The sequence below is a fragment of the Lycorma delicatula genome, chromosome 10, assembly GCF_047948215.1.
Source record: "Lycorma delicatula isolate Av1 chromosome 10, ASM4794821v1, whole genome shotgun sequence".
Lineage (NCBI taxonomy): Eukaryota > Metazoa > Arthropoda > Insecta > Hemiptera > Fulgoridae > Lycorma > Lycorma delicatula.
Genome location: NC_134464.1, coordinates 102147783 through 102170214, shown reverse-complemented (window position 1 = coordinate 102170214; position 22432 = coordinate 102147783). Strand labels below are relative to the sequence as shown.

The window sequence follows — 22432 nt, the reverse complement described above, 5'->3', positions numbered from 1 at the left end:
CGGTTATGTTGTACTACGTACTAGCTTCTTCACCGATGATAAAATTTAATTTAAGTCAGCTATGTTGTTTGCCGCACTACAACTTGTGGCTAATAGCGGTCTCTACCTTTGATTAGGGCTTATGTTGTTTTTTTTGTTTTTTTTTATAAAAATAATCAAGGATATTTGATTTGATTGACTGAGGATATTTGATTGAAATTAATGAATTTAACTTCAAGAAAGATGTTGAAAGAATAATTATTTTATTAAATTCAATAATAAATAATAATTCAATAATAGTAATAATTTATTTATTAAATTTTTGTCAGGATTTTATGATAAACTCTATTAATACACTTATAATTTGGAGATATTACTATTAATTTTACTTGTGTTACACATTTGTTTTTTTTTTAAATCTTAATAAAATGAAATCAAAAATTAGAAAATTTAAGGTTTCATTTTGTTCTTAATTTTCTTCAAAAATTGATCTATCCTTCTTCTATTTGAATATTTAATCGGTTTGTACATTTAAAAAATATGTTCTACAGTACATCACGATCCAACTGGAAAATTAATATTAACTGATTTACGATCTCATATAGAACCTACAAAAGAGAAAAACTTATATCAGCGATTAGATTATAACAGTAGTGTTACGTACTAATTATATAATTTTTCTTTAAGAAGTACTTGTTTTTATCGTACAATGTATAATTGTGGAAAAATGACGAAAAAAGAATAAATTAACAATTTCTACACGTTTTTTATCTGCGTTATTTAAATTGGTCGGGCAGTATTTTTCATTATTTCTGGTGCTACTCCTTTGATGTGTGATTTCATTATTGTATATGCCTAATTTATAATTCTTAAGGGCTCTGTTTACAGGAATGTATTTGAGAAACGTACAAAAACCAAGGTAGCGACTAGAGTTTAAATTTACTAAATAAAATCTGAAAGAGACGTAATTTATTTTCTTAATACTAATCAAAGATGAAAAAAGTGAATTACATTAACAAATTTTTAATATAAAATAACAAATCGGTTAATTCTAAGTATATTTTTAATGTGTGCAAGAATTAGGGCTATTCTGTGAATATGTCCCGAAAACAAAAATATTAAAAAAATTACAATAAATAAATGTTTCGATAAAAGCACCGATCCAAATTTCATTGAAATTGAAATAAAAATTATAATAACGTCAATCAGATTTAATTTTGATTTCGGTAACTCTTTAAACAACCCAATTATTTCAGGTCATTACAACGAAATCAATCGACAAAAAAAATTATTCTGCCGCAAGAAAGAAAAGATCAAGAAAAAATGTTATTTGGTACTTACTACGGTATTGTATTGGGAGACAGGAATTTTTTCATAAGCACCCTAGACAAAGAATGGCGATTTTTATGCAAATTATTTTTGAAATTTTCTTACTCGTACGTAAATAATGTTTTTCTCATAACCTCGCAGATATTAAGGATACAAATGGAAGAAAAGTTTCCTCCGCATCATTAGAATTCATCCACCAATCGTTTAGCTTAAACCATTTAGTGAAGTGAATGTTGATTGAAAAACGTGTAATAATAATAAATTGAGGATCCAAAAACTTAGCAGTAGTAAACATCTCGCAGAGAATTTACTAACAGGGAAATTATTCTGACGTCAGAACTTAGGAGACAGTCATATCCATATCTACGGTGAACGTGGCATGTTCTTATGAACACCTTCGTTTTCACTCTTAGATGTAGGATGAAGCGATGAATTTTTTTTTTTAGTTGATTATAACATTCAATAATTCCCGAATTACGTATGAAATACGTTCACCAAACCAGAGAACTTTGTAGTGGAAGTGTGAAATATTGAACTGGTCCTTCGAGCCGAAATTTAATACTTCTAAATTTCAAATCAAACCATCAGGATTTACTAAGGTTAAGTAAACATTTCTGAAGGTTTATTCGATAATATATATAAAGGAATATAATTCTAAACGGATTGTAATATAATTATTAATATATGTTTCGGTTTTAGTTATGTAAAAATTAGATTCTGATACCTTAATAATTATAGCATTAGTAATAACAAGTCCGAAGCTTCCGCAAACATTAAATGGTGTCGAATGCAGCTGACTAATCAAGAAATAGATCTGTAACAAAAAGAGCTTTAAAAAAATTGCATAAAGATAAAATAACTTTTCAAAGCTATATATCACATTTCTCCAGTTAAAATACAGACCGATTCATTTGAATGAACCCTTAACAACATTCTGTAAAAGATGGTTTCTCATTTCTCATCGAATAAATCACAAATTAAGAAGGCTACATGAACATCGTTATCTCAGATTGAAATTCAACAAGCGGTAACTGCAAGAGTAAAATTTCCGTAACCAAATCACGTGATTAATATTCACATTCATATTGAAGTTGAACGTGAATTGTTCATAAGAGGAATATGTATTTTACATTTTATGCATATTTTTTTATAGAACATGTGATTGAAATTCAAGAATTCTTTCTATACTTTTGACTAAACGCACCATTGCTCTAATAAGAGATGTCATTGTGAACGTGGAACAATTCACATAAGTAGATTCTGTTTATGTGGACTGCTGAATATTTTACAATGTTGAATCATATATCGATGATTATATGTTTGTCTAGCAATGAAATACTTTCAAGGCATAATCAATATAACTTTGTTTTTTTGTTTTTTTTATCTCCAGGACCACCGTTAGGTAATACTTCAGAGAATGATATGAATGACAAGTAGCGTGTGAAAATGTCACGCCTGACCGGGATTCGTACCCAGGACCATCGGATGAAAGACCAAGACGCTACCACTCGCGCCACGGAGGCCGGAAATCAATTTAACTAGCAGCAAAGTTTAGTTTATTTTCAATTGATTATTGCTATGAGATTTTCCATTTTCTTGATTTAAAATTACCCATTAACTGTTAATGCGATATATATTTGCAGCAGGAGTGGGTAATTTGTATCGTTATAGGTAGATATTATGAACTGCAGACTTACTATGCCATATTTTACAAAATTTTGACCGTGTAAATTTCCAGTATAGGTAAAATATTATTATTATTATTATAATAAATATAATATCCTCCTCTATGAATCATGAGACCTTGCCGTTGGTGAGGGGGCTTGAGTGCTCAGGGATACAGAGTAGCTGGACCGAAGGTGCAACCATATCGGAGAGGTATCTGTTGAGAGCCAGACTAAGGAATGATTCCTGAAAGAGGGCAGCAGCTCTTTCAGTAGTTGTTAGGGGCGTGAGTCAGGACGACTTAAACGGCCGTATCAACATCACTCAGTCCTCTGAGTACTGCGCAGCTGAAAGCAATGGAAAACTACAGCTGTTTTTTTTTTCCAAGAAAATGTGGCTCTGCATTTTCAAACGCAATAATGGAGGCGCCTTCCTTGGTAAAATATTCCGGAGGTAAAATAGTCCCCCGTTCGGATCTCCGGGTGGGGACTACTAAGGAAGGGGTCACCAGAAAAGTAAAAAATAACATTCTACGAGTCGGAGCGTGGAATGTTAGAAGCTCAAAAAAGGTTGGTAGGCTAGAGAATTTAAAAAGGGAAATGGATAGGGTAAACGTGGATATAGTAGGAATTAGTGAGGTTCGGTGGGAAGAGGAAGGCGACTTTTGGTCGGGTGACTTTGGAGTAATTAACTCAGCGTCAAATAATGGGCAGGCAGGAGTAGGTTTCGTGATGAACAAGAAGATAGGGAGGAGAGTGGAGTATTTCAAGACGCATAGCGATAGAGTCATTGTAATAAGGATAAATTCAAAACCTAAACCGACAACGATTGTTAACGTCTATATGCCTACAAGCGCCCATGATGATGATGAGGTAGAATGTGTATACGAAGAGATTGATGAAGCAACTAAACACGTAAAAGGAGATGAAAATTTAATAATAGTTGGAGATTGGAATGCAAGCATTGGAAAAGGCAAGGAAGGAAATATAGTGGGTGAATACGGGCTGGGCAAAAGGAATGAAAGAGGGGACCGACTTATAGAGTTTTGCACGAAGTATAATTTAGTAATTGCCAACACCCAATTTAAAAATCATAATAGAAGAATATACACTTGGAAAAAGCCAGGCGATACTGCAAGGTATCAGATAGATTATATCATGGTTAAGCAAAGATTTAGAAATCAACTCGTGGACTGCAAAACTTACCCTGGAGCAGACATTGATAGCGACCATAATTTGGTGATAATGAAATGTAGATTGGGGTTTAAAAACCTGAAGAAAAGGTGTCAGATGAATCGGTGGAATTTAGAGAAGCTTGAGGAAGAGGAGGTAAAGAAGATTTTTGAGGAGGACATCGCTAGAGGTCTGAGTAAAAAAGATAAGATAGAAAATGTAGAAGAAGAATGGGAGAATGTAAAAAGGAAATTCTTAAATCAGCAGAAGCGAACTTAGGCGGAATAAAGAGAACTGGTAGAAAACTTTGGGTTTCAGACGATATATTGCAGCTGATGGATGAACGTAGAAAATATAAGAATGCTAGTGATGAAGAAAGTAAAAGGAACTATCGGCAATTAAGAAATGCTATAAACAGGAAGTGCAAACTGGCGAAAGAAGAGTGGATTAAAGAAAAGTGTTCAGAAGTGGAAAGAGAAATGAACATTGGTAAAATAGACGGAGCATACAGGAAAGTTAAGGAAAATTTTGGGGTACATAAATTAAAATCTAGGAGGAGAGTGGAGGAAGTGTTAGGAGAAGACCAATTTGGTTTCAGGAAAAGTATAGGGACAAGGGAAGCAATTTTAGGCCTCAGATTAATAGTAGAAGGAAGATTAAAGAAAAACAAACCAACATACTTGGCGTTTATAGACCTAGAAAAGGCATTCGATAACGTAGACTGGAATAAAATGTTCAGCATTTTAAAAAAATTAGGGTTCAAATACAGAGATAGAAGAACAATTGCTAACATGTACAGGAACCAAACAGCAACAGTAGCAATTGAAGAACATAAGAAAGAAGCCGTAATAAGAAAGGGAGTCCGACAAGGATGTTCTCTATCTCCGTTACTTTTTAATCTTTACATGGAACTAGCAGTTAATGATGTTAAAGAACAATTTAGATTCGGAGTAACAGTACAAGGTGAAAAGATAAAGATGCTACGATTTGCTGATGATATAGTAATTCTAGCCGAGAATAAAAAGGATTTAGAAGAAACAATGAACGGCATAGATGAAGTCCTACGCAAGAACTATCGCATGAAAATAAACAAGAACAAAACAAAAGTAATGAAATGTAGTAGAAATAACAAAGATGGACCACTGAATGTGAAAATAGGAGGAGAAAAGATTATGGAGGTAGAAGAATTTTGTTATTTGGGAAGTAGAATTACTAAAGATGGACGAAGCAGGAGCGATATAAAATGCCGAATAGCACAAGCTAAACGAGCCTTCAGTAAGAAATATAAGTTGTTTACATCAAAAATTAATTTAAATGTCAGGAAAAGATTTTTGAAAGTGTATGTTTGGAGTGTCGCTTTATATGGAAGTGAAACTTGGACAATCGGAGTATCTGAGAAGAAAAGGTTAGAAGCTTTTGAAATGTGGTGCTATAGGAGAATGTTAAAAATCAGATGGGTGGATAAAGTGACAAATGAGGAGGTATTGCGGCAAATAGATGAAGAAAGAAGCATTTGGAAAAATATAGTTAAAAGAAGAGACAGACTTATAGGCCACATATTAAGGCATCCTGGAATAGTCGCTTTAATTTTGGAAGGACAGGTAGAAGGGAAAAATTGTGTAGGCAGGCCACGTTTGGAATATGTAAAACAAATTGTTAGGAATGTAGGATGTAGAGGGTATACTGAAATGAAACGACTAGCACTAGATAGGGAATCTTGGAGAGCTGCATCAAACCAGTCAAATGACTGAAGACAAAAAAAAAAAATATATAATATTAAAAATTGTTAACCAATTTATTATTTGAATTCCTCAAACGTTTTCGGGTACTCTGCCATCTTCAGGAGGAATTTATAATAATTTAAAATTAAAATATATAAAATTCACAAGATAAAATTAGAAACATATCAACAACTGATCGTCATAAGATAAAAATTTTGCAAATGTTAAGGTCATAAATTAAAATTAAATAATAAAGTCATAAATAAAATGATGGTCATAAATTAAATTAAAATAATTACGTCCGTTTTATAAGTATCACAATTGTAAATTTCAGGAAATCAATATATTGGTAACTGATTTTAATATTATATTAATAATTATATTGTACCAACTGTGGCATGTTTAAAAAACTGAATTTAAAATATGTTCTTTTATTAATGAATCTATGAGGGTAAGTCAATTATTATCCTCAATTTACTTATATTTTTATTTATGTTGGTAGTACTGTCGTGTTGCGTAGATTACGCATGCGTGGTTTAATTTTTGTTATGTCTGTGCAGCTTTGATGCTGCTAGGTTAGTTCCAGTATCGCTTCCCTGCCGTTAACCATGGCTGCTCCTCTTTCAGTTTGCACCAAAGAAGAGCAACGTTCAGTGATCCGTTATTTGTGGTCGGAAGGTGCATCAGAGGCCGAAATTCATCGAAGACTTTCGGTACATCCCCCCCGCCCCCGAGAGGAGAAGATCCCGCCTCGTAGCGTGTCCTGTCGCTACACCACCCCCTCCGTTCCTACCCGGTAGTGGCTTTAACGGAGGACATCTTCTCGCCCTCAAACTGATTGCGCTCCACAGCTTTCAGTTCAGGCCCCGCAGAGATGCCACCGACGCAGATGCCCCAAAGGGACATCTACATCGGTAAAGTTCACCCCGAGATAGTTTTTAGTTTATGCCTTCAAAAGAAGACAACGGACACCTGCAGCTACCATGTCGCCCTCAGGAACTAAGCTAGAAGCCCAACCGCGGAATGAAGACCCCGCGCCTAGCTCTAACTATTAATGAGCCGACTTATTGAATGTCTCAGATCCGAGAAACTACCGCTATAACAAAATCTTTCCCGCTAAAAGTTTTAAACACAGCGAAATTTGGTCCTAGTTCCCTTAAAGAACCCCGCTTAATTACTCAAAATGAGTACAAACTAACTGACTCCGATTCGGTCTGCCCGGAAGAGGAGAACGCCTACTCCCACAGACTTTCGGTACACTACGGGAACAGTGTGTTTCCCGTACGTTTAGGAGTGTCTACGAACGGATTTAAAAATTCAAAAATGGTCGCACAAGTACGACGAAGGAGCCGGACCGTCGTTTACCGCCACAAATGAGGGAAACATTGAGCGTGCACGCGACATGGTTTTCTTAGACAGACGAGTAACTATCGATGAAGCGGCACATCGTCTGCAAATTATTCACGGTTCTGCCTACGGAATCGTCCACAACAGACTCAGGTTTCATAAAGTCTGTGCAAGATGGGTCCCAAAACAACTCACACAGTCGCATAAAAAAACGCGCTTGGACATCTGCCAAAAACATTTGGATCGGTATGGTTACGAACTCCTCTTAGACAGAATCATTACCGGTGACGAAACACGGATCCATCGTTACGAGCCGGAGAGTAAACGGCATAGTATGGAATGGAGACATCCAAATTAGCCGTGCAAAAAAATTTCAAGACCCTTCCACCCGCACGAAAACTGATGCTTACGGTTTTTTGGGACTCACAACGCCGAGGACTGCTGTCGAAAGATGTTGTGTTGTTGCACGACAATGTCCGTCCACATACTGCTGCCCAAACTGTTGAAACGCTCCAGAAACTCGACTTTGAAGTACCGGCTCGTCCTCCGTATAGTCCTGATCTTGCCTCTTCTGACTACCACTTGTTTGGTCCACTCAAAGAGGCGTTAAGGGGCCGTCGATTTACCTCGGACGAAACGGTGAAAGAAGCGGTGTATTCCTGGCTCGCAGCTCAACCGAAAATCTTCTTTTATGAGGGCATCAGGAAGCTTGTGCAACGATGGACCAAGTGCGTTGAAATGCAGGGGGACTATGTTGAAAAATGATGTACATGTAAGTTTCCTATTTGTATTGCAATAAAATTTATAACTACATTGCGGATAATAATTGACTTACCCTCGTAATTGCCAAGGATTATAAAAGAAATTATTAATTTATAGATTTTTTCATTCCATGTTATTTACAAAGTGAATATATTTTTTGACAATTTTATGACAATACATTCGTTACGTTTTTTCATACCGCAAAATTTTGTAGCTGAAATTATAAAGAAGTAAAATTGAAACTTTAAAAATTATTCTTGACTAGAATATAAAAATTTATTAAGAAATCGAAAAAAAATCAAATCAAGTCTGGAATTACAATTCAATAAGTAATTTTATAAGAGTTTGTCCGGATACAACTGATAATGTACTTTTTGTGAGTTTTCAAGGAATCTGGTGGAAAATAAAATCTTTTTCTGAGCCTCCACTTGTAAAAACGTTCTTGAAGAATCAATAAGTTATTAATTACGAATACATGACATGAAGGCTTGTAAAAACTAAATTTTAGTTTTAAAAATATATCATATAAAAATGGATTATTCAAGACAATATTGTTTTACTAGAACATATGCAAATTATTAGTAGGAGACGATATTCCTTGAACACTCATTTATCCAAAACTTGTACTTTTTTCTAGATTTACATTATTTTTTTATCTAAACGTTAGTCGATTTGTCCATGAACATTTTTCTATTGAGTGTGTGCTAGGTCTACATACAAACCTAAAACTAATAAATAAAATCAACTTTCGCGTGCATCCACAAACGCAAACATCTACTCACGATATAAATTTGTATTTACCTCATCTTTTAAGTCGTCATCAATAAGAACTGTGTTCATCTTTAATAAATCCTTTATGATATCACGAACCTGAGAAAATATTACATTTTGATCAATATGAAACATTTAAATGTTTTGTTAGATAGCAGTATTAACACAAAAATAATTAAATATATAACTGTCGATGTTATGATATAATAATTTTTTGTTAGCTAAATGAAATATTTAAGTCCAAATATCAAATATTATTGAAATTATTTCAGTTGCAAATATCCAAATACAGACTGATTTTTTAGTCCTGTTACCCAATTGTTAATGTCTGGTAATTGTTTTCTAAGAAAGGAAAATTTTGTTTTGTGACACGAAGTTGGTAGCGCTACTCAACGGGTATAGATGCGGCAATGTGACTTGATTCTCCTTGAACTGTGAAAATTTTGTGCCGTTTCCGGTCGTATTACGAACAAAATGTATTTTACCATAGAACAACGAGTTTTCATTCTTGAACAATATTTTGCTACGAAATCGTACGCGAGTGTAAAAGAATCATTTCAAATTAAATTTGTTGGTGTTCCTCCGACAGAAAAAATGTCAATTTCTAGGCTAGCAAATCGATTTCGAGATACAGGTAGTGTTTGCGACAGAAAACGTAGCGGTCGACCGACTCGCTTGACAGATGACGTTTTAGAGAATGTGAAAACAAGATTGCTCGATTCTCCACGGAAAAGTTTACGAAAACTTTCCACGCAAGTCGGTTTGTCATATTCGATTGTTTAGAAAGCCGCTAAAAAATTGAAATCGTATCCGTATCGCGTACGATTAGTCCAAGAGCTTCAGCCTCCAGATTTAAACAAGCGATTGCAATATTGCCGTCGGTTTAGGTCTCTCGTAAACGGTAACGAAATCGAATTTTTAAATACAGTGTTCTTTAGTGATGAAGCTTGGATCCATCTCGACGGTTATCTGAACAGTCAAAACCGTCGAATTTGGGCGGTTGAAAATCCTAACGCTTTACAAGACAAAAGTTTGCATCCTGAAAAAATTGGCGTGTGGTGTGTGATATCTCGTCATCGTATAGTCGGACCCGTATTCTTCGAAGAGATAGTAAACGGTGAAGTATACAGGAATATTGTGCGCCAATTTGGGTCCCTCTTGGAACCTCAAGAACGGCATTGCTGGTTTCAGGAAGACGGCGCTACATGCCACACGTCTCGAGAAACCGTGGATTTCCCGCAAGAGTTCTTTGATGATCGAATAATAAACAAGGGCTTATGGCCTCCAAGGTCCCCAGACCTCACATCGTCTGACTGCTTTTTGTGGGAATATATTAAGTCCGAGGACTTCAAAAACAATCCTCACACTATCGATGAACTTAAAGTAAATATTATAGACTTAATCACGAATATTTCCAATGCGACTCTTAAAAAGGTTTCTTCTAATATGCTGAAAAGAATCAAGGGGTGGGCATTTTGAGCATATTCTTTAACAATTATGTAAGTAATAGCTTTTTATTAAATCTCTTTAGTAAGTAACAAATACATTTTTTTTATTCCACGGAAATTTCCCTTTCTTAAATTACATTTAAAATTGGGTAATAGGACTAAAAAATCACTCTGTAGAACATTTATTAAACGCAATAAGATATCTATTAAACACAACAGATGTCTTCGTCTCCTGAAATCAATCTTTAAAATTGAATTTAAAGTCAGTTAGGTGATTTCTTTTTAACAGTTAAAATTATCTGGTTTGTTATAAAAACTAAAAATGTAATTATTCCAAGTCGGCTTACCACGATATCTCTTCTAAGAATTAAACATTCAAGTATTGTATGGATAATGGTTAAAATAGTTGTGTAAATATAACTAGCAAACATCTTAATGAGCATTATTACATTTTTTTTTTTTAAATATCATTGTAATTAAAAAAAAAAAAAAACTATCTTACCATTTTATTCGATCTGGTGGACAAAAGAGCTACAACCACGTATATTGAAATATTATAAAAAATCCATAATTCAAATCGGACAAGATCTTGTAATTTAAATGAAAAAAATATCAACGGTGTAATTGCATATCTGGTATACAAATGATTAAACAAACGTTCCCATCTGAATGCATTTTTGACTTCAGAAAAATATTCGTTTAAATCATTATGCAGCAATCTTACTTTCCCTATAAATTGTGATGGTGTGTCGTATTCTAATGCGCCTCGTCTAATGTTTACCGTGAACTTATTTAGCAAATGATGTAAAATTTTCATCCTTTTTTGTAAACATAATAAAAATATAACATTCAGCGTGAAACTCATATGAACTGGAAAAGTCATTAAATAAACAAACAAGATTGTAACAAGCACCTCATGAATGTTGAAATTTTTGTAGTCCAGGTAAGCGAGTAATAATGGAAACGGAATGACGGTCAGTAATAAAGCAATATTAAAATATTTATCGTCCTCGTTTTCAAAATATCTGTTTAGATTATAGGAAGGAAAATACGTTTGAACACTTTTATCAAATCTTTCGATTTTTATAAAAATATTATTAATATTCTTAAACAGAGGTATCAGTGTTATCTGTTGTATAATTATAGTCGATGAATAAAAACACGGTAGAATATTTAATAGTTTAGAATGAAACCTGTCATTTTCTTGCGTATTTATGTCGTGAAAATATACCGGAAAGAACAAGTAGGAATAAATAACGCCTAAGATTAAATACGAATACCAAAATTCGTAACACTTCCAGTCATATCTGAAGTATCCGAATTCGGGACTTGTTATTTTTAATGGAAGTAAACCGAACAATTTTAAAATGTTTAATACTATTCGAACTGAATTATATAAAAACGAATGCGAGTCCGTCATTTTATATTATTCCCGTGTAACTATTTACGATTAACCAAATAAAATTTATCTGTTAAAAAAGTAGTACATTGCTTATATTCTGCACAAAGCAGCTAAAGTGTATCGATATTTGTGAATTAATAAAATAAAGTATAAATTAGGAAATTAATTATATATACGCTTCATAAAAATATATTGTGATAAAAGAGCAATTTTATCTTTTAATGTAAATTTAATTTAAAAGGTTCTGCTGCGTAACTTAATGATTTAATGAATTGAACATTTGCGTTTTATAATTTCAATACAAAACGTTATAAAAATAATCTATAAATAATGTAACGTTCAGTTAATACAATTATCTGAAGATACTATACAAACGTTGACAGTCGATAAAATTATTATAGTTCAAAATGTATTAAAGAAAATTATTTAATTATTGTACGTAAGTTGTGCAAAAAGTTTTTATCCGATTTAAAACCGCTTACAAAACTAATCAAATATATCAAATATAATATCATTTTTTTTCTACATATACGAGTATAACCGTAAAATTATATGGTAGGTTAAAGCTTGGAGATCGAATGAAAATTCTGCAATTATGCTAAAAAGAGATTATAAATATTGAATTTTTAATAAACATAATACTTTAAATATTTAGCGTTTGTTACGTACTGAACGGATACTTGAGCCCCTACGTTGTCTATTAGGATAAGATCCAAGTAAAAACATTAAAAAGAAACTTTCGAAAGAAAGGTAGACAGAAGTTCTGGTTACGCCACTGATTATTTGATGAAATTGGATAGGTTCAACCTATTCTAAGGAAAAGGAATAAAACCCGGTAATGTAAGTTACAAAAAATATAAAGAACACATCGAGTAATGAACAAAAATAGCATCTGATTAGGGGTTTGGCATTCAACCGATACAAAAATAGCCCGTTCGCTTTCAATCTTCTAGGATTCTACGTTAAAATTCGTTCAGCTGTTCACAAACAAAACGAAAGGAAATTGAATGAACAAATAAAATTTGTCTTAGATGTCTTCTCCAGGATGAAATGGGAGAAACAATACTGAGATCTGAATTTAAGAGAGCATTAAAAGATTTAAATGGCAGAAAGGCTCCTGGAATAGACGGAATACCTGTAGAATTACTGCGCAGTGCAGGTGAGGAAGCGATTGATAGATTATACAAACTGGTGTGTAATATTTATGAAAAAGGGGAATTTCCGTCAGACTTCAAAAAAAGTGTTATAGTTATGATACCAAAGAAAGCAGGGGCAGATAAATGTGAAGAATACAGAACAATTAGTTTAACTAGTCATGCATCAAAAATCTTAACTAGAATTTTATACAGAAGAATTGAGAGGAGAGTGGAAGAAGTGTTAGGAGAAGACCAATTTGGTTTCAGGAAAAGTATAGGGACAAGGGAAGCAATTTTAGGCCTCAGATTAATAGCAGAAGGAAGATTAAAGAAAAACAAACCAACATACTTGGCGTTTATAGACCTAGAAAAGGCTTTCGATAACGTAGATTGGAATAAAATGTTCAGCATTTTAAAAAAATTAGGGTTCAAATACAGAGATAGAAGAACAATTGCTAACATGTACAGGAACCAAACAGCAACAATAACAATTGAAGAACATAAGAAAGAAGCCCTAATAAGAAAGGGAGTCCGACAAGGATGTTCCCTATCTCCGTTACTTTTTAATCTTTACATGGAACTAGCAGTTAATGATGTTAAAGAACAATTTAGATTCGGAGTAACAGTACAAGGTGAAAAGATAAAGATGCTACGATTTGCTGATGATATAGTAATTCTAGCCGAGAGTAAAAAGGATTTAGAAGAAACAATGAACGGCATAGATGAAGTCCTACGCAAGAACTATCGCATGAAAATAAACAAGAACAAAACAAAAGTAATGAAATGTAGTAGAAATAACAAAGATGGACCACTGAATGTGAAAATAGGAGGAGAAAAGATTATGGAGGTAGAAGAATTTTGTTATTTGGGAAGTAAAATTACTAAAGATGGACGAAGCAGGAGCGATATAAAATGCCGAATAGCACAAGCTAAACGAGCCTTCAGTAAGAAATATAATTTGTTTACATCAAAAATTAATTTAAATGTCAGGAAAAGATTTTTGAAAGTGTATGTTTGGAGTGTCGCTTTATATGGAAGTGAAACTTGGACGATCGGAGTATCTGAGAAGAAAAGATTAGAAGCTTTTGAAATGTGGTGCTATAGGAGAATGTTAAAAATCAGATGGGTGGATAAAGTGACAAATGAAGAGGTATTGCGGCAAATAGATGAAGAAAGAAGCATTTGGAAGAATATAGTTAAAAGAAGAGACAGACTTATAGGCCACATACTAAGGCATCCTGGAATAGTCGCTTTAATATTGGAAGGACAGGTAGAAGGGAAAAATTGTGTAGGCAGGCCACGTTTGGAGTATGTAAAACAAATTGTTGGGGATGTAGGATGTAGAGGGTATACTGAAATGAAACGACTAGCACTAGATAGGGAATCTTGGAGAGCTGCATCAAACCAGTCAAATGACTGAAGACAAAAAAAAAAAAAAAAAAAAAAAAATGTCTTCTCCCTTTAAAAGAAACAAATACCAAAAGAAGAGATCTACTGTAAATAAATAAATTAAATAAGATTCAACGTAGGTGAAAAATACTTTTTATCTTATTCAATCTGGTAACATTAAGGATAGATGGATATTTTTAGCGATAGGTCTTAGATACCCGTAATCCAATTAATGTATAATTAACATACGTTAGTAAAATAAATATCAGTCCGATTTGAAAACGCGTTGAGAATTTCTGAGTAACGTCTGTTTAATTATTATATAAATAACTGAACGGATTCTGAAGATTGATTACAAGAGCGTTTTTAGTTGGTTGTTTGAACAGGCAAATATCGAGATGTTTGATGTAACAGGAAAGTAGTTGTTACATGTGCTTTAGAGTCTGTCTGAAATTGTGTTCTGAATTTATTGTTTGAATGCAAATTAGAATACAGTTTTATAAAAAAATATTTTATAAACTCACTGTAACTTAAATGTTTAGATAAAAAAATACTGCATTTTTTATTCCTGCCATCAGATAACTGCTGTAATAAACTGCTTTAACGAGAACCCGAATATTTATTCAAAGACAATTTCAAATCCCATCGCCGATTCAACAGCAACGATACATTTTTTTTACGTATATCTCAATATTCCACCTATTAAACAGCTAACTTCAAGATTCCTTGAGATGTATACTACTTTCCCACACCTGTTCACCTACGGATACGGAACCTCGTATTCATAGGTGAATAGCCGAAGGAAACGATTGACTTTTGCAACGTGTTTTTTCCTCTTTTTAAGTTAGCTTAAAATATTTTTTTTTTTACGTTACAATTTCTACAAAGAAAAACCTTACCTTCAGTAAAAACTAGCGGTAACGTTTTTAAAATGAATATTCTCTGACGAATAGAACTAATTTTACACATTGAATAACAGCTGTTTTGTGTGCATGTGTTTCAAGATAAGCCATTTACATCGAAAGATTATTTACATATAATTAGTTAAGAGTAATGTAATTATTTTAGGGTGTATGAGTTTTAATAAGTCGCTTTCATCTTTAATTGTACACTTTTTAAACAGAAGTTTTACCTTCGGCAAAGATTAATTTGAATTCTTTGAAATTAAGGAGATTTATTTTTTTGTCGCTAGCGCGTACATTTTGCATCTCCTTAAGACATTTTTTAGCCTTTCCGAGTTAAATATTTTTCGACTCAAATAGACAATTTAGTACATTTATAACACCTATGTAATAATTGATAAAAAGATCTTTTTTTCCGCTTTGACTTCTTAACCGGGCGAAGTGTGCATCATACATCGCTTTCTGGAAATTCAACGAACGTAATAGTCAGTACAGAACTATTATCATCGTATTTTCTTCGATATCGATAATGATTTGCGATTTCAAGAAAGTTTCATAAATCTTATTGATGAAATTGTAATTACAACTTATCAAATTGGAAAATTTTGTTCCTACGTCGGCCAGCACATAAACCGACAACAAATAGATAATTCTTCCTAAAAGCGATCCGATCATAAGAATTGTCGATTCTTCTTTCGCTAATAAGTCCAAAGAAACTAAAATCAACCGTTCTCCGAAACATACGAATATCAATATTATAAAAAGACCGAATACTGAATTAAAAGCGTTCATACGTTTAGAGAATTTTTCGTGAAGCAAGAGCTATTCATTTTCCGCATCGATTCATCTAATACAGGATTATTTTTGTGCGGATTTTTAGAGTAGATATGTTTGCAATAGTTTGAAGCCGAATTCGTAAAATCATTGTAAATATCTAGTAACTCCTTAGCGACATACAACATAATCCCGATTTGAAGATCTATCGCAAAGGTTAATTTTACTAAGATTGCGTGAAACAGGATGCTACCGGAAAACGTAGAGATAAGAGACAGTATTAATGAAGTAGTGTTGCCTTAAGCAAAACATATGAAGTATAATCAAACGATTATTTAGCGTACGGCACCAAAACAGAACACCAGTCAAAATTACAAAGATTTAACAAACTAACTTATGCTACCGATTCTGGAGTTGCCATCAGGAAATCTTCAGGATTCCCTTCATAAGCTGTCCTACGGCAAACTTCTGTGATGCGGCTAACGGTTTGATTTTCACCACACTCACAAAGGGGCGTCGTATAATCCACGATATTTTTAGTCTTTTTGAAGATGTTGCGTTCGACACTAATCAACAGATCGTTACACTGCTCCATATTTTTTTGTTAATTCTGGCCACAAAAGTGCACCGTACGCGATGGCAACTGTTAGTAGGAAATCTAGTATTTGGTGAATTCTCACTGCACGGATTAAGCCAAATACCGCAACTAAAAATATTATAAAACATTGAAGTATTAAATCTATTATTCTTATCGGCCGCTGAGACCTCTTTTAACAGTAAACTGCAGGGTATAATGGTACACATCTTAAGAAAACAGACAGCGACTGAAGACCATTCATAAACGGATTATTTTCTTTTTTAAGTAAATTTTAATTCACGATAGCATTTTATTTCTTACGATTTGTTACAAGTTTTCGAAAACTTTTTTTTAACGTACAAGTCTATGCGTTCTATCGTGTAGAAATATTTCAGTTTTTGCTTCCTTATTGCGTAAGACTTAGCATTTAAAGTATATATAAAATTGTACTTCATTCATTAAATTATAATTCGTTAATAGTAAAAATTTACAATAAAAACTTACATTACGCCTAATAACAAAACAACAATTTAATCGATGATAAATGACTGCTTTTCGCGTAAATAGCGTTTCAGTTTTAATAAAATAGTAGTATATTGATTAATGCTGAAATTTCATAAATTATTTATTAACAACTTAATCTTTACATTCAGTACAACCTATGCATTAAAATAAAATAAAAACAAATCACTTTGGTTAAAAAAAAAAATCTAAATAAATTCTGTTTTTTTAATAATATTATGAGATTTGCAAGTTTTCTGAGAGTGATAAAAACAGTTTTAAGTAATTTATTTGATAGGTTTTTATAAAAACCGAAATTTATACATATTTGCATGTTCCTACACCATCGTCCAAGTAATTATTAAAAAAAAATTCATTGATGTACTCCTAGCTAGTATTTGGGCACACTTGCGCTTTCAAACATTCAAAATTACCGGTTTTTCTGTAAAAGAAGTCTTCTATTTTCATTATTTTTCTTCAGAAAGTGACAAAAACGGTTGAATTCATTGTTACGCAAACGTTTTTTAATTTCGTTTCATCTATAGCAACGTAATGCGTTCTTATAAACACTAGGATGACTATGACGTGCTAAAAGGTTACAAATTATATTAAAAGCTTAATAAGAGGGTTTATATATCAGCGTATACATTGAAATAAACACACGCTAGGAAAACATAAGTACTCTTTTACGGATACATTACGTAACAAAATTATAATACTGTCTTCGACAGCAGTTAAAACGATGACGTTCGTCAGGAGAAAATCCCGTAATAAGGTACGGAGGTGACCGTACATAAGTATTTAGTATCTTACCGATTGCCAAATTATCCTTTAAAGCCCTCAATCTATATAAAATAAAAAAAAGATATCAGATTGGTTCTCAAAGAAGCAAAATGTTACGAAAGTTCATTCTTATATGCCGTACTGCATTCCAAAAAGTAAAACTAACATTATGAAAACGCGTTTGCTGCGATAGAAACACAGTAACATAGGAATATCCTAACGGATTTGATAAATCAGAATACGTCTCAGTGGAGTAATTATAGTCATCATAAATTCGCTTCTAGTCTTCTAGCCCCAGGTACAGACTATCTCTTCTAAGATATTTTCAAAAGAAAATATCGTGTAGTGTAAATGATAATGATAGTAACGAGTAATAATAATAACAAAAATAACTTGTTCTAATCTAGTTTTCAATTTCACAGCCCTCTATTTTCGGTCATCATTAGCACTTAAGCCAACATAAAATTTATCAGTCTTTGTATTCTACCTCGAAGAAGTGTCGGTAGATGGACTTATATACATTCAGGCCGTTCTGCGGCTTAACAACGGTATTGGATTTGAAATGTATCGGTATTACGGACGAAGATTACGACTTCCTAGTTTTTAACGGTGTGACAAAATTCATACGCGATGATTGCAGAATGGTGAACGTAAACCGATTATTTGTTCTTGTAATTCAACTTTAAATCCTGGAGATAAAACGACAGTATTTGTTAAATTTAACGATCTATTAAAATTTAAAAAATGAGTTTATATAAAAACCGGTTGTGCGAAGATCAAAACCGAGGATAAAGGATACAGGACTTCTCATGCGGTCGTATTACAGTGTCATAATGAAGGGGTGTTGACCCAGAGTTCTGGCCGAAGAAAATGTTTCCCTTATATTTTATGGAGCGCTGAAGGAACACAAAATATATAACGTAGACGTTGAAAACTGACATCAAATTAGTTACACTAACGTTGATGTTTTATATCGAAACGTTAGAGGATTTCGAACGAACGCTGTTTTTTACATCGGTGGAAACAGTACAACGTGATATTATTACTTTTACGGAGAAATTTCTTTTCGATACCAATCTAACGGCGTATTTTCCTGGCTGTTGGATATATTTTTTTCTGATAGAAATACACTGAAATTATTAAACGTTGTGTAGGAGATTCTCTTATTGCTGTTGACAAGAAGATTAAATCTTTCGGAACTTTACACAAGAAGAAATTTACGCGGCTTAAAATAGCGTTTTGCATCATTTACTCTCCTTCATGAATTACACTTGGATACGGGAACGCAAGAATGGCGGGAGTTTGAATATTTCTCCCTACAGATCGCAGAGCCTGGACAATGTCCCTTGCTGCTGTATCTTTCTATTATCGGGCGGATTTCATCGTTATTTAGTGGCGGTTATAAATTTTAAGTTTTCTTTCCTATCCGTATGGACCATCGTGAAATTTATTTACCGGTTCTGACCGTGAGACACTAAGCTTTGGAGTCTAGTAATCCCGGCGTGATTCCCCTTCAGTCCATCCACTGAAGTCCTTTCGGTACCAGCACCTATGGGCTAGCAGGAGTGCCCCTACCGGAGCCCTAGTTATTTGGAGGAAGAAATGCACCCCGTTCTCCGGAGGGAGTCGCATGTGCTGACTAAATGAAATTGTGGTCTCTTCGTAGGACGGTGTGGGGTGTAGTTTAGCTTTTTATATTTTTAACAAAATTTAATCGCGAAAACGGTTTTTCAAACTTTCGCGGCCGGAATTTTCGTGCGGTTACCATTTATAGGTTACGCGATATAGAGGCTTCTAAGCCTGGTTTGTCATTTTTTGACTCTCGTACCGCCTCTTCACGATGGTTCGTTTAATACGGCACGAGGCAGTTTTCTTATACCCTGTGGAGTACAGCCGCTCTCTGGAACAGTCTGCGGGCCTGCGCCACCCCCACCTCGGATACGGTGTATAATCCCGCATCGTAGCGAAGAGTGACGTTTCTGACGAACCACGGTGCTCCAAATATCTTCCGCAACGCTATGTTTTGGACGGCTTCTAATTTTTTTTGAAGCGTGGAGTTCAACAAAGCTCCCTACGCCGGGAAAGCATATGTTAGAATCGGCAGGACGTATAGCCGAAAAATGAGCAATTCCATCCATATACGCTGCATCCGGTTCTAATGACACTCAGTATCACTTACCCATCATCGTCTTGGCTATTCGCCATAGCCATTGTACTGTTTGTATATGTGAACGGTTATGTGCAGTTTATCTGTTTAGTTTATCTTGTAAAGTTTAATACGGTAATTTATGTTAATTACGGCGTTAAAATTAGTACAAAAGGACAGCGTCTACGATCTTTTACGGTAAATGAAAAACTAAGCGTTATAGAAGAGGTTGAAAAAATTGTAAATCGGGAGGCAGGAAGAAAATTTGACGTAGATGAAAGCTGCATTCTAGACTGGCGTAAGAAGAAACCACTTCTGGTGAAAGGCACTGATAATAAAAGGGGTTTTCGTGGCTTAAAACAGAAATACACCGACATAGAAAAAAAGTTGTACGACTGTATCGAAAAAAAGGAAATGCGGTTATGCTGTCATGACAGAAATATATCAATCATATGGTCGTCAAATCGCTAAATCGCTGAATAAAGTTGATTTTAAAGCAAGCCGTGGATGGACCTACTAAATGGTGGTAAGGTCGTAATATATCAAAAAAATTTACTTATGGTCGAATTTGGTTGATATTCAGAATATATATTAGTTACGTGAAACGAGATATTTTTACGAGGTGGTGGGTCGTGTTATTTAAAAAAAAAGACATCGCTCATATTCAGAATATATAATAGATAAAGAGAAAGGAGATATTATTGCAAAAGGTGGACCTCCTAGGTGGTGGTGGAACGGTGTTATTTATAAAAAAAAATTATTTATGGTCTGATTTGGCCGTTATTCAGAATATATACTGGTTACGTGAAACGAAATATGTTTGCAAAACATGGACCTGCTAAATGATGGTTGAATCGTGATATTTCGAACAAAATTTATTTACGGTCCGATTTTGTTCATAATCAGAATATATATTACATACGTGAAACTAGATATTTTTGCGTGGTGGTGGTGGTATTTCAACAAAAATTTCTCGTATCACATAAGTAATATATATTCTGAATATGATGCAAATCAAATCATAAATAATTTTTTTTTTATATATTACGACTCCACCACCACCTAAGAGGTCCATGATTGGCAGAAATATCTCGCTTCACGTAACTAATATATATTCTCAACATGAACCGAATCTGACAATAAAAAACTTTTGAAATAACAATACCCCACCACCACGCAAAAATATCTCGTTTCACGTAATAATCGGACCGTACAAAAATAATTTTTGAAATATCACTATTCCACCACTACCTAGGAGGTCCACGATTTGGAAAAATATCTCTATTCACGTAACTAATATATATTCTGAATATGAACCAAATCGGACTATAAGAAAAAATTGTTTGATATATCACGATCCTACCGCAACCTAGAAGGTCCATGTTTTACAAAAATATCTCATTTCACGTAAGTAAATATATTCTGAATATGAACCAAATAATTTTTTTTTAAATATCACGACTCCACCACCATCTAGAACGTCCGCCGTATTTTGCAAAAATATCTCTTTCACGTACCTAATATATATTCTGAATACGAGTCAAATCGGACAATAAATAATTTTTTTTTTAAATATCACGACCCCCAACGCTAACTAAGAGGTCCATGTTATGCAAAAATATTTCGTTTCACGTAATTAAAGCATATTTTGAATATGAACAAAATCGCACTGTTAGATAATTTTTTTTTTTTTTAATATCAAGGAACCATCTTGTAGGTGTTTCCGTGAAACGAGATATTTTTGAAAAACAAAAATATCTCGTTTCACGTAACAAATATATATTCTGATGAGCCAAATCGGACCGTAAATAATTTTTTTTTGAAATATCTCGACTCCACCACCACCTAGGAGGTCCACATTTTGCAAAAATAACTCATTTCACGTAAGTAAATATATTCAAAATATGAAACAAATCGGACCATAAGTAAATTTTTTTGATATAACACGACCTTTCCACCATTTAGTAGGTCCATGTTTTTCAAATACATCTCGTTTCACGTAAGTAATATATATTCTGAATATGAATCAAACCGGACCATAAATCAAGTTTTTTTGAAATAACACGACCTAACCGCCACCTAGAAGGACCATGTTTTTCTTAAATATCTCGTTTCACGTAACCGACATATAATAATAAAAATAATTTTTTTTTTAATATATCACGACTCCACCACTTCTTGTGTCTCGTGACAAGACGGTGAGGAGCCACGAACTCGCCCAAAATGAGCCGATCACTTGCTCGAGTTCTTCTCACAGTCGAGCCACGCGCGTATTTCAAATTCAACTTCTAATAAAGAAATGTAAATAAAAATAATCGAAATAATACATTTATAATTAATTAAATATTTATTTGTTATTCAAAAATAATTGTAAATAGTTTGTTCGTAAATAATTTTTCATAAAGTATAACTAAAAATTACGAATAATTAATAATTATTTAAATGTTGAAATTATAAACAAAAAGCCGTCAATTTAATTCACGTTCAAGTCATTTCTTTATTAGATGTTGAATTTGACGCGCGTGGCTCGACTGTGAGGAGACTCTAGCAAGCGATCGGCTCATTTCAGGCGAGTTCGTGGCTCCTCACTGTCCTGTCTCGAGACACAAGTAAAGAAACCGTAGTAAC

At 33.6% G+C, this 22432-nt stretch overlaps 1 protein-coding gene across 6 annotated transcripts in view; it reads right to left on the bottom strand.

The window, feature by feature from the left end:
* The window catches only part of LOC142331565 (uncharacterized), a 47838-nt gene that overhangs the window by 18935 nt on the left and 6471 nt on the right, over window positions 1-22432 (bottom strand). For 2 of the 6 annotated variants that reach the window (XM_075377559.1, XM_075377560.1), the window contains exons 2-3: window positions 8777-8845; window positions 2033-2122 (exon numbers count right to left, since the gene is read on the bottom strand). The exons of 1 other annotated variant lie outside the window; for it this stretch is intronic. In XM_075377559.1, the coding sequence (XP_075233674.1) occupies window positions 2033-2122; window positions 8777-8845 (159 nt within the window). Of the gene's footprint in view, window positions 1-291; window positions 588-2032; window positions 2123-8776; window positions 8846-22432 lie in introns of those variants that run through there. 3 more of the 6 variants (XM_075377558.1, XM_075377561.1, XM_075377556.1) reach the window with 3 other exon arrangements.